Here is a 12,689-nt window from a genome sequence, read left to right as displayed (position 1 = left end):
CCCACTACGCCACTGTCCCGCCCTAACAATAAACCATTTGTTCCCAAATTGATTTATGTAAATACACCATTTTTGTTACAGTAAAAAAGAGCGTGCTTACTTAAAGCGTGCCAGCTTACAGAGTGGCACCAGAGTTCAGTCTCCTCTGAAACTGTAAAGTTCAGAAAGTGGATGAATTTGTAATTTTGGGGCAGCAAGGTGTCATTGCATTCAACACTATTACCTCACACTTTCAGGAGGGGTCCAGTGCATGAGTTGAATTTGCATGCGCTCCCCATGTTCACAATAGCTCCCACACACATTTTAAAGACCTGACTGCCTGGTTAAATGACATGAAGGTTCCTGCTTGGAACCAACACCTTTATAAACGCTCATATTCACCACACCTTTTTTAACACACGAAAACATGTACTGAATCATAGCAAAAAGGGGGCTGTCAGGATGCAGGGCTGAAGTAGAGTGTCCGTAATTTTGGATTTTAAATGTGGTTTTATGATAAGTTTGTGGTTTATCAAATTATAATGTGTATTGTCTTTAATTATGCCATTGAGTATGAGATATTTGAAGAAAAGAGGATAAATGCTGCTCTTGAAAGAAATAACTCTAAAGGGCAGGAAGCAAACTTTTTGGAACATCAACAGACTTATTATAGCTTTTGGCCCTCTTGAAATATTCTAACCCACAATATGGTGACGGCTCACATGCTTTCTCAACACATATTATAGTGAATTTTAAATCAACAAATTCAATTTCATCCAAAGGCCATATACTGTATATAGTATACAGAGTAAAGACAAAGTGACAGGGAGAGATGCTGCCTGTGTCTAACTGTCCTTCTGTAGACTTACCCTTAATGAGACAGACAGCTGTTTAAACTATTCCAGGGAAAATATTCCTTCTGCAATTCACTTTTAATACTTGTGGGCTACCAGATGAGGCCCATCAAATGTTTTTCTATACTTATTTATATTCTATCACATATTCCTCTCTTGTGTTAGCTTTTATGGTATAATGCATCATTTTGATAAAATGGCAATTTGTCACAATATACTGTGTATGTTATACAGCAGCCACTGATTTTCTGGTGAAGTTTATTATGAGCAGACTGGCTGAGATACGAAATGTCTAATTTGGTTGAGCATGTTTGAATCTGGGATTTATATAATGCAGAACAATTAAGTTTAACTAATACTGTTCAAGAACAGTTAGTTAATTTTATTTGCATACACTTCGATGTACAAATCCAGGTTCAGTCATTAACATATTTTGCAAGGCAACTGCACTGTCATAATTAGCTTGTGAAAGTTGGCTTGAGCAGACTGTAATACATACTAGGAGCTCAACGTACTGTATGAATGCCCAGAGAGATGGGAATGTTGGATCCTCCTTCGTTGAGATACTTCATACTGGAGATTATTCTATGGAACTACTACTTCCACACCTTCACTCACCATGCTAAGCTGAATTGCCTTTGCTACATATTGCCATTTGATCTCAGGATAAAGATGCATATTATTGTATATCTATACTAATAAAAGGCAAAGCCCTCACTGACTGACTGACTGACTGACTGACTCACTCACTCATCACTAATTCTCCAACTTCCTGTGTAGGTGGAAGGCTGAAATTTGGCAGGCTCATTCCTTACAGCTTACTTACAAAAGTTAAGCAGGTTTCACTTCGAAATTCTACACGTAATGGTCATAACTGGAACCTACTTCCGTCCATATATGTACAGCTATAGCCTGCAGCTCGGTCGCCGTGTGAAGTGGAGTTGCGTCCCTTATTTGCATCACCACTGTGCAAATTCAGTTATCATTAGCAACAGTAGAGAAGGAAGATTTATCCTTAAAGTATAGCAAACTAACTCTCGTCCACAGCCCACAGCCTTTCAAGGTCAACAAAATAGCAATCCAAAGGTCACCATGAGCTGACCATGACTGGTTATCACTTTTTTGAATAATAAACAGTGACAACCATGAGCTGTCCCAATATGCGTATCTTGTAGCTTACAAAGACATACAGTACATGGCCATTATGATCTTATGTGCTGGGAGCAGATAAATGTCACAATCATTTATTTTCCTTTATTTTTTCTGTTAAAGTGTATAGGTTTCAAACACACAAAGATACATATAATCACAAAAGAAAAAAAACGTAAGTGACACATCTGGCATTTGTAAATTATTTACCTCTCTAACAGGCAGAAAACTATCCAATTGCAGGGGTGCTGAGGATATCAAACACTGCTGTATTCTAATGGCTTCATAGCCATAAGTATGTCATCGTGCCTTGTATAAATGATTTGAGCCCACAAAAAGTTATCCTTGCTCATTAATACAGTTGAAATCATAAATCTTTACTGTGCACTGTTTAAAGGGCTATACTGTACACCTAATTTCATTTTTTATTTGACCATTTGCCTTTTTACACAGAATCTTTGGCATTCTTATTCTCCTCTAAACAGGAGGACAACTGAGGCTGACGCTGACCAAGATATAAGAGCAGGGACACTGAGACATCCAGGGGTCCCCTCTGAGCCATAGCTAAATATTCACTCTCCTAGTAAGGACATTAGGGTCCATGTCCTGAATGCTCTCTGTCTGGAGTTGGCGTGTTCTCCTTTTATCTTCTTGGGTTTCCTCCAGGTGCCCCAGTTTCCTCCCGCAGTTCAAAGATATGCAGGTTAGGTTGATTGGCATTGCTAAATTGACCCTACTGTGTGTATACACTTGCAAGAGTATGTGGATGTTCCCTCTGTTTAAGCATTCTTCCTGCTTTGTGCACAATAATTGCTGGGATAAGCCACTGTTGCCCTGAGGCCCTGTCTTGGAAGCAGGTTAGAAAGATGGATGGATAAATGTTATAAATTATATGCTCCGGTAAGGCTTAAGGCCATATTTCCTAAAAATGTAGCTATTTTTCAAAAATGTGTCCAATTATTTACAAAGGATATGCTTTTAGATGAACACTCTTAAATACTTTACTTGATCTGTATAATATTGTTAGTGGCAGAGCTCAATTAAATTCTTTACATCTACTTTTTCCTAATGTTCACTCTGATCCAATAATCAGTTTGTTTTGCAATTGGTGCTTCCAGTTCAGTCCCCTCATTGCCTACAGTGAGCCGATATCCACTGAAGCAACAAACAAGGCCAACAAAGTCTTCCTTTTCTCTATAACCCGAGTGGGTTACCTGCATGTGCAGCTCTAAATTAAGTGTTTTTAACGGGAAAGTATTAGGGGCTGAGACTTGACTGAAAATGTTGCAGAACTCACAATAGGAATACAGTATGTACCCTCATTTGAGTGCTAAAAAAAACGAGTTAATATCTATTTTGAAAAATCAGAACAATGTTACTGATAGACCTTTTACTCATAGTTTAAAAACATTGTGCTACTCTGGCCATTTTAGGATGCAGGACATTACACTGGACTGCACCTGAACTTGCTCCAGGAACTTTTAGTGGCTAAAGCTTACCTGCACTGTAGTTGCTGTTACACAGGCTCAGATTGTGCTTTCTTTTATTTGTTATGCAATTTTATTATGTTGAGAGGCCAAACTTAAAAACTTAGACTTTAATAGAAGCCCATGAAAACCAGCTGCTAGGAATATTCAAATTATGACAATATGCATGTTTATAAAACATTCTAGCATACTGGTGCAGTGGTTAGCACAGTGGCCTCCTGGTTTAGGAAAGTTGGTTTGAATCCCAGCCTGGAAGCAACTGTACAGTTTCCATATTTCTCACAATTGTATGTTTTATTTGCACGTGTTGTCTGGTTTCACCCCAATATTGCAACAATATTCTGATTACACTAATTGGCAACTGCAAAATAAGTGTGCCCTGTAATGGACTGGCACCCTGACGAAGGTTAGCTAACATCATGAGCTCAGTGTTGCCAAATATACTCTGCTTCCCTGCGATCCTAAACTTAGATTAAGTGGGCTCAGAAAATGGATTGACAGAAGAATAGAAGGATGGACATATAGTAGGATTGATGCTGCTACTTGCATGACAGTTAAGCTCACTTGATCCTCTAACGAAGAAAGGAATTGATTTTTACTGCATCTGTGATTCTTTTTTTCACATTTTTCAAGATTAGGCTTTCCCAGTGTACTTGCTGTAATTTATTTCTGTGAAATTTCTCAGTTGGCCATGGTTGTGTTACGTGAAGTGTGTGGCTTTGCAATCTTGCATAAATATTTTCAGAAGTGTTGCATCCCCAAAATGTGGAGTTTGTCTTGGCATATTCCAGTTTAGGTTGTGGTTTTTGTTCCCAGGGTATTGGGTTGAGAAGTATGCTAAAAAAAGACATTTTAGCGTAGAGGTTCCTTGTTAGGAGGGTAGAATTTGCAAATCAGCTTAGTAAAACTAAATGCTTAAGTATAAACTGTGTGTTATCAAACCCAGACCAAAAGTGCTTTTCACAAATCACATGCACATGTTTGCTTCAGGCACAGAAATGAACTAACGGCCACATATGACATGTCTCACTTTAATGATAATGATGCCTGTGGCTTGTTAAAAATTGTTTTAATTTGAAGGGGAATTGTTTTAAGCTCATGTGGTTCATGCATCACTCAAATGCCACCTTACAGCTACTTTAGACCCTGTTTCTATTCTATTCTTTAATTTTCTTTGTGTTTTGCTGTAGGTAAGTGGTGGGTGTACTTAATTTTTATTTGGTTCAATGGGGTTATGTTGAAAAAAAATATTACTGTCAAGGTATAGCCCCAGCCCTGGCATATCCTTTTCACAAATATATGCAAAAGTGAGAGAAGAGAAAATATGAATACAGAAAACTTGCAAAGAAATAGTTAAGACACCAGGTAGTATACCACAAAATATCAATGAAAAGCACATCCTGGTACACATTAACAAGAACATGCTGAAGAAAACTTTGCTCAGAGTGTAGACATTACAGTGCCAACAATATTTTTTTGCCACTCTCCTGACTTTTCTCTTATTTTGCACCTTAACTGGAGAATAAGTGAGGAGGGCCATCACAGGCAGCATTATAAGTAAGTACTGTACATTCCTTCAGTCACCTGATCATCTCTGTTCTCACCCAGCAAGACAACATCCAGCACCCACTTTAGTGTCCTTAATAAATAACCTGTTTTCCTGTTACTATACAAACATTCAACACTTTGGTTTATGCCTTTTTGTAACAGTGTTTACAAGGAAGTTTGGTGCAGTTATGGTAAATGGATAACCTTTAGCAGTTTATATTATTTTTAAGTGGCATAGTAGTGCAGTGGTCAGTGAAGCTACCTGGATTCAGATCTTATGATAGGTCATTGTTGATGTGGATTTTCATCATGTCTACATGGGATCCTTTCCAGGGATTCTGTTTTTTCCCACATCCTAAGATATTTGTTCTAATTTAGCTGCACATTCTTAATGGGCCAAATGTGGGCATGTGAGTGATTAGGCTCTGCAATGGACTTGCCACCCTGCTTTGAACCTAATGCTTCAGAGACTGGCTTGGGGTCACCATGCCCCTAAACTGGGTAAAATGCCCAGAGGGGACTGGGCGGTATCATGGTCTGGAATCCCTACAGATTTTATTTTTTCTCCAGCCGTCTGGAGTTTTTTTGTTTTTTCTGTCCTCCCTGGCCATTGAACCTTACTCTTATTCGATGTTAATGTTGATTTATTTTGTTTTATAATTATGTCTTTCATTTTTCTATTCTTTAATATGTAAAGCACTTTGAGCTACTGTTTGTATGAAAATGTGCTATATAAATAAATGTTGTTGTTGTTGTTGTTGTTGTAAAATGGTTTAAGTTGTGCTGAGCTATGTCATTGCTTAGGTGCACAATGCACTGCTAAAACATTCAGTCTGAATATGTTGCTGTCTTAAGGCATAAAGAAGAGTTGGAAGAATTTATTTTACTCCTTATATAGGTACAAAACAAATATTCTAACACAACACATCTAGAGAGAGTTTAAAGAAGTAATGAAATCACAAAAGAGGCAGAAATAGCATGCACAAGGTGTCATGCATCTTGCAAAAGCAAATCTTTTTAGTATACTCTCACCTTTGAACCATCTACCATAGATGCCTGGAGATTACTCCAAGCTGCCCAAATTGTTAAATGGTGTTTATCAAGTAAAAACTTTAATTTTACCTGTTATTCTGCACTCCTTAACTCATCCCTCTTCCACCTCAGCATTGCAAAAGCTGCAACCTTTGTCATCAGCAGAGTTTGGTCACATGGGAAGGATCAGTCCCAGGCCAGAGTCTCTCACACGTACAGGACAGCAGTTCCGGCACACCTGTGCCTCCCTCATTTCCTTTTAATGCAATACAAAAAGAGATTGTATGGATTAATATATAAGGCAGAAATGTTTGAGTTATTTGCTTGTTTAACCATGTTTACTGAAAATGAAATTGTAATTATCAGCAAAATACTTCATGTAATATTTTTCAGTCAGTCCATTAGGCTGTGCAGATAGCATAGTATCCACTCAATCAAATCGTACATTTGCTTTCTCACTGTCACCATCTCAAAAACATTTAAAAACAACATGAGATAACAAGGAACAGTGCAAAATAATTGTATAGGTAAGAACCGACTAATATACTGAAGATAAGATAGGTGACTAAACACAATGCGCCGTTCATCACACTTGGACATTATCAAACTAAGAGCATCATACTGTAATTATTCAACTCTTAAATCTCCAAGCTCATAAAAACAAAATGCAAGCTAAATATTATCAGTTGCATACCCATTACTAAGCAGATTTTAAAGGATTAAATTGCCAGTGGTTTGGTGTTATTTTTTATTCTGAGATTGGAGCTAAGCTACTGAAGAAAGTGACAATATTATCACAGTCAGAAGTCTATACAAGTTGTGGTGCTGATTTCCAGGACCTTAAGAACAAAGTAGAACCATTAGTCATTTGGCTCTCATCCCACTATTTCAAACTATCACCAACAGCCATGACCCTTTAATTTGTAATACTATATACTAAAGAAAGGCCCCCATTATCCAACCAGCCATGCCTTTGGTCACCCACCATAAACATCACCAATTAGAAGAAGGATAAAATAGGTCATCGCTAATAAACAGGCACATTAAATCAGTTACTCAGGAAACACAAGTGTATGTGGGACACCAGTGAAAATTCTCATCAAGCCTAAGTTTGTTTAAGCACTCTCTTAATTAGCAAAAGACTACAAGTGACTCGGCATCCAAACACCAAGAAGTGGCCTTTAACAATAAAGCATTATATATAGCATGCAACACTGCTAGTCTGACCAAGTAAACCATCCTGGCCTTGAAAAAGGAACCTTGGAGTGAATCAAAAAAGCAGCATCATCAGTTACAGATACCAGCATCAGACCATCAAATAACTGCACTGCAATTATAGACACCAACCAACAAGAAAGCCCAAAGAAATGCCAGGCAATCAGATGGCCTATTTCAGCTGGATTCTAACTTTATGAGGACTGTGAATCCTCAGAGATGTATTTTCTCCTGGACCTGCAACAAATGAACTGTTTGTTTTCCACTCCTCCGTTGCCAGCTGGTTATAATTTACCAGTACTGAGAGTCAGGATGACAGCAATAAGTGTACCAATTATAAATATTAGTACAGAGTGGCAAAGTGTGCATTTTGCATGTTATTTTATACTAATAAATATATGTAGCTCACTGTGCCAGTTAAAAGAGAAGATTATTATTATGTTACTTTTATTCTATTGTTTTCTTTGTATCCTTTCATTTGAAAAGTGTAAGAATAACAGAGCTCCAATTTGGGAACTGAATGATTTGACTTGATTTTTTTCTTTTAATCTCTCCAGAAAAAAAAGCTAAGGTGACGAAAATTTTAACAACTTAACAATTCTGAAAAAGTTATATATATAAATTAAAGTATTTAATGGTGTTTGTTCTCCACCTGGAAATTATGTAACAGTGTGTCAAATTAAATTTGAAAGACTATAAATTATTTTGAGGGGACTTCCAATTCTACCATCACAGCAATGCCTCCACATTAAGCAGAATTCTTTATTTTAAAGTACAAAGCACAATTGGGGTTGGAAGAGAGCTCAGTCTGGGTGAGTCTCTTGCTCTGTGCTTGATAATATTCCAGAATTTTAAGACAGAAAACTGTGCCAGTAGTGTTTGTTGCAAAATATGCAAATGGAAATCATCTGTAAAAATTCTCAAATGAAGAAAAAATGGAATGGGAGTAGAGAGCTTGCCAGGTTTTGAGATTATGTGCTAGTAAAAAAAATTGGACAGAAGTCTAGCGACTTAATCTGTGATTGGAGCAAAGCCCCAATTATCAAACTTGCATTCCCGAAGCCATTAGCTCACTTTCCCCCAGGACTCCAAATCAGATTGCAGAAATTACGTGGAAAATGTGAGTTACAGTCAGATGAAACGCTTCAAGACAGTAGAGAGTCTCTCAACCCAATTTAAAGCAACGCAGCAGTCAATGTTGCATGTGGGAGAGCATGTTGTCTCCGTACTGCTCTGCTATATTTGACAGGCAGGCACATTAGTGTCACTCAAGCTGTGCGGGTAGGGAGGCCATAGTCATGATCATCTGGTGAAGAGTTCAACCTTAAATGTTTGCCAAAAACCCTTCAACTAGTGTTCCTGATTAGCCAAACTACAGCATCTGCTACAGGATAATTACTCTGTTGGCTGGTGACACCTCAGGCCCTTATCCTCCACTCAGTAAGTAACCATCTATTTTTTTGAGCCCACTTCATCTAGAGAACTTAAGTAGAGAAGTGGGATTGTAGCGCATTTTAGCAGCCACAAATGCAAGTCACGGGAGCCAATTTCTCCTTCACACACACTTATTCCGGGTCAATTACGAGTCACTAGCAGCACATATTTGTATTTCAGGAGGAAACCAGACTATCTGGGAGAACAAGTAAATTCCACAAAAAGAGAGATCAAGCCAAGAATCAAATTAGGGTCCAAGTCTTTTAATGTGGCATTTCCTAAGAAAAGAGAATACATATTCCAGATCTGTGGCCATTAAAGTCATGAAAGAAAAACTGTAGCCTGGGCCATTATTACAATTTGTTGCAAACTACTGTTTTTTGACAAGAAAATTAATGTTTTGAATTGATCTTAATTATTGGCTATTACACTGATGATATTGTTATTACTTTCTCTAAAGAGAAGAGAATTTTAGTGTTTATATCTCCAATTAATAACTGTCCAGATGTGCTTCTAATACTGTTTTCCAATCGGTTACTAGCCACACAGTAAGAAGAATGCTACATTGGTGGTTTAAAGCAAAAAGAAACAATCAACAATCCTCAAGCTTTTGTTTTCTCCCCTTTGTAGGGACAGGCGTTAGTGGCAGCATAGATGTCAAATTCTTGTGTTGCATGCAATATAGCAAACTGTAATCCTGCCTTGCACCCTTGCACTGCCACACAAAATGCAAATGAGGAAACCACAGAAAAACATTTGATGAAAAATGACTATTAATTTGAGTGGTTGTGAGCCTGGAAAAAAACTAATAATTTTTTTTATTGTTATAATAAATCGCCCAACTTGAAAGAATATCTACTAGTTAGCCTAATGAGTGAGAAAAGATAAATGGCCTTCTCTATCTTCATACACGTTTTCCTAATGTCCGTGCCGGGAATAAAACCAGCTCTGCTCAGTCTCTCTAGTCAGACTACACCTGAGACCTGTCATGAGATTATGTGACTGTGCTCCGTCGTTTACCGGTACCCCGTCTAAGAGATGTTCTTGTCTTGTGTCCAATACTTACAGAGTGGCTGCTAGCTTCACAACTCCTTGTAATAAAAAAAAATTATAAACAAATTATCTTTGAGACAAATTAGCTACTTGGGTTTGTACACATCCAGTTGGGATGGAGTTTGTGTTGAATACACTGATAAAGGCTGTTTTCACAGGATATTTTCACAGTGTGACTGACATTTGATTTAGACAGTAATATAAATGCGTCGCTGAATAATGTGATATTCCACATGGCTAACAGACAGCACCTGTCTCATCTGGAACACATAACGTGCAATGAATAGTTTTCTTCTTGCAGATGTGTCCCTTGAGCAGAAGAAGCATGAATCAGAAAGCGGACATCCGTCAAGGCAACCAAATAATTTCGAAATTTCTGCCTTTCGTGAACTTACAGTTTTCAGTGTGTTGTCGTTTCATTTCACTACATCCATTACCTGACTATATTTTGTTTCATGCTGTTTTCTTACCTGCAATGGAACTAACCCAGTAAGAACAATTCTTTCAGGTACTGGCAAAGGGAAGTGAGAAAAATTAAGGGTCAAATACCATAATGTGTGCCATAGCAGAGTAGAAGAAGTAACTTAATGTAGACACTTTTTTTGGAAACCGGTATTGAATTATAATATCACTTATATAGAATAGGAAGTAACACTGGCTGAAAAATAATTTCTTAATAGACTTAAAGAGGTAGGAGTCATGGCTCTATTTAATTGTTCACTTTTATTATTGAGCAGCAGATACATGCACTTTTGAGACTGTAAATGGAAGCACACATTACTGAACACATAGTGCACACTAGTCCAGCTTGCTGAACCTCTTTCTCCTTATATGCTTTGTTCTGCACACCAATATCTGCAAATTAACACACAGGATTCAATATTTGGCACACAGACCATTTGAGATTTGTACATCCATAACAGATTTGTGTGTTTTAAATAATTTTGTCCTACACATAACCTCTTACAAAACCAATTTCTTTCATTGCATACAAAGCTAAAAGTAACATAACTTCCTTTCTTAAATATCATCCATTATCTACTATTATAAGTTATTATTACTGATAAATGAAGCAAGTCTACACTCTACCAATAATTCCACAATAATGCAGCTTCAGATAACCTGTGACAGCAATGGCAACTGGACCCCATTATTATGGAATTCAATCCGTGACAGAATGCATTTTTCTTTATTTTTTGTTATACATGGCCTAATGCATTTCAGAATTTTGCATCTCTTTCAACTTGAACTGTCTAAACTTTATCCTAGATGAGACTTCATTTGTTAGAGATGTATGTTCAAATGCCAACTGCCATCAGCCTCATGTTGTATGTAATCCCCTCACTTAATACTTTACCGGACTATACTATTTACCTTCTTATCCTTTAACAGTTCTTGCTGAGATATGTCTGGATGAAGCTCTATTGCTTAATGAACACTTGAATGGGATAACCTTCACTACACTACTAGCTCTCATTTTTTTAAACAAGTAAAAGGAATCATCTTACTATATTAAAATAAGAAATCTATGTGCTGAATTATTTAGAGAAAAGCCAAGCAAAATGACCCCTTTTATTGGCTAACTAAAAAGATTACAATATGCAAGCTTTCAGGCCCCTTCTTCAGGCAAGATGTGTGTTGAGTTGCATCGAAAGCTTACATATTGTAATCTTTTTAGTTAGCCAATAAAAGGGGTCATTTTGCTTGGCTTTTCTCTACATTCATAATGGCTAATACGGTACAACACCCTAGTACTGCTGAATTATTTAAAATTGCAAAAAGGTCCTTTCAATAGGACTGACTCCAAAATGTTCAATATTCTGCATTTTTTAAATCAATACTGTCATCAATTAGCACTCTTTAAAGAAAACATAGATCACACTGAATTGCTGCAGGCCTTGTAGTCATCTTGGCACCTCTGACTAGCTATTCTCCAATACGTTTCTCAATTCTTCATTTCTCATTGCTTTTGTTTACTTTGATCATATTCTCTCTTTTTTGTATGTTAAATGAGGAGTCAAAGTAATTTCTTCACAAACATGCTATATATACAATTGCCATTCAAAATTGTGTTGTAAACATAATAGCTTCCTATAAGTTTAAATAAATATCTTGCAATAGGTACTTTACATTGTAGTCTGTGGGGCACAGAAGGAAAGCTTAAAAACATACTAAATATGTCCATTTCTCAAGCCAGGACAGTTGTCGAGTATTGATCTGTGTCTTGTGATTAAACACACATTGTAAAATAGTTTATGCATGTCATTTTTGAACAAAAACACTGATATAATAAGTTTCAGCCATTTTGAAAGAATGTGCACGATAGCTCAGCACTTAGTCTTCCTGCACAACAACCTTTCACCACCACAGGGGGTGGTTTCCTCCTAACAGACCAAATCACAGAAAACTTTTATATGAGTTATATAAGGAGGGATATGGCAAGGAGTGAACATTGGTCTTTGTTCAAGTGCAATAAAAGAATGTTGATGAATGTCCAGAAAAGCAATAATATGTAAGAATTTCTTTGCCTTTTCAGAATGGAGAACAATACAGTCTGGCTTCCAATCAAAGCAACAGAGTATTCCTCTACTGTGCATATCTCAACTATAGGTAGGTACAAAAATATATTGCATAAGTTGCAGTGGTTTGCATTGTTGCTAGCTCCATTCTTAAAACTATACACTTTCTTTGAGGACTAACTCTGTGAAAGACCTGGTGGAGGACAAAGCTACAGCAGAAAAACAAACAAGAGAAAAAGATATAGTAACGTTAAAAAATGACAGACTTAATCGACATATATGAGTAGTGGAGCACTTAATAATTTCTGTGACCGGAATGTATTGCATCCCTTTTTCTTGAAGTGTCAAAAATGTAGAAATTTACAGCATGTAGAGATATATGATCTATAGCGGGTCATAATATTAATAGAGAAAGCATT

The 12,689-nt window shown here is 37.0% G+C and overlaps 1 protein-coding gene across 2 annotated transcripts in view; it reads left to right on the top strand.

Moving 5' to 3' along the window:
• The window catches only part of adgrd1 (adhesion G protein-coupled receptor D1), a 161,368-nt gene that overhangs the window by 37,887 nt on the left and 110,792 nt on the right, over positions 1 to 12,689 (top strand). For both annotated transcript variants that reach the window (XM_039772048.1, XM_039772047.1), the window contains one exon: positions 12,288 to 12,361. In XM_039772048.1, coding sequence (XP_039627982.1) covers positions 12,288 to 12,361 — 74 coding nt within the window. The remainder of the gene's footprint in view (positions 1 to 12,287; positions 12,362 to 12,689) is intronic.

Source organism: Polypterus senegalus, chromosome 12 (genome assembly GCF_016835505.1).
Source record: "Polypterus senegalus isolate Bchr_013 chromosome 12, ASM1683550v1, whole genome shotgun sequence".
In the NCBI taxonomy this organism is placed as follows: Eukaryota; Metazoa; Chordata; class Cladistia; order Polypteriformes; family Polypteridae; genus Polypterus; species Polypterus senegalus.
Note: the sequence above shows the minus strand (reverse complement) of the source record. Positions and strands in the feature narration are given on the sequence as shown.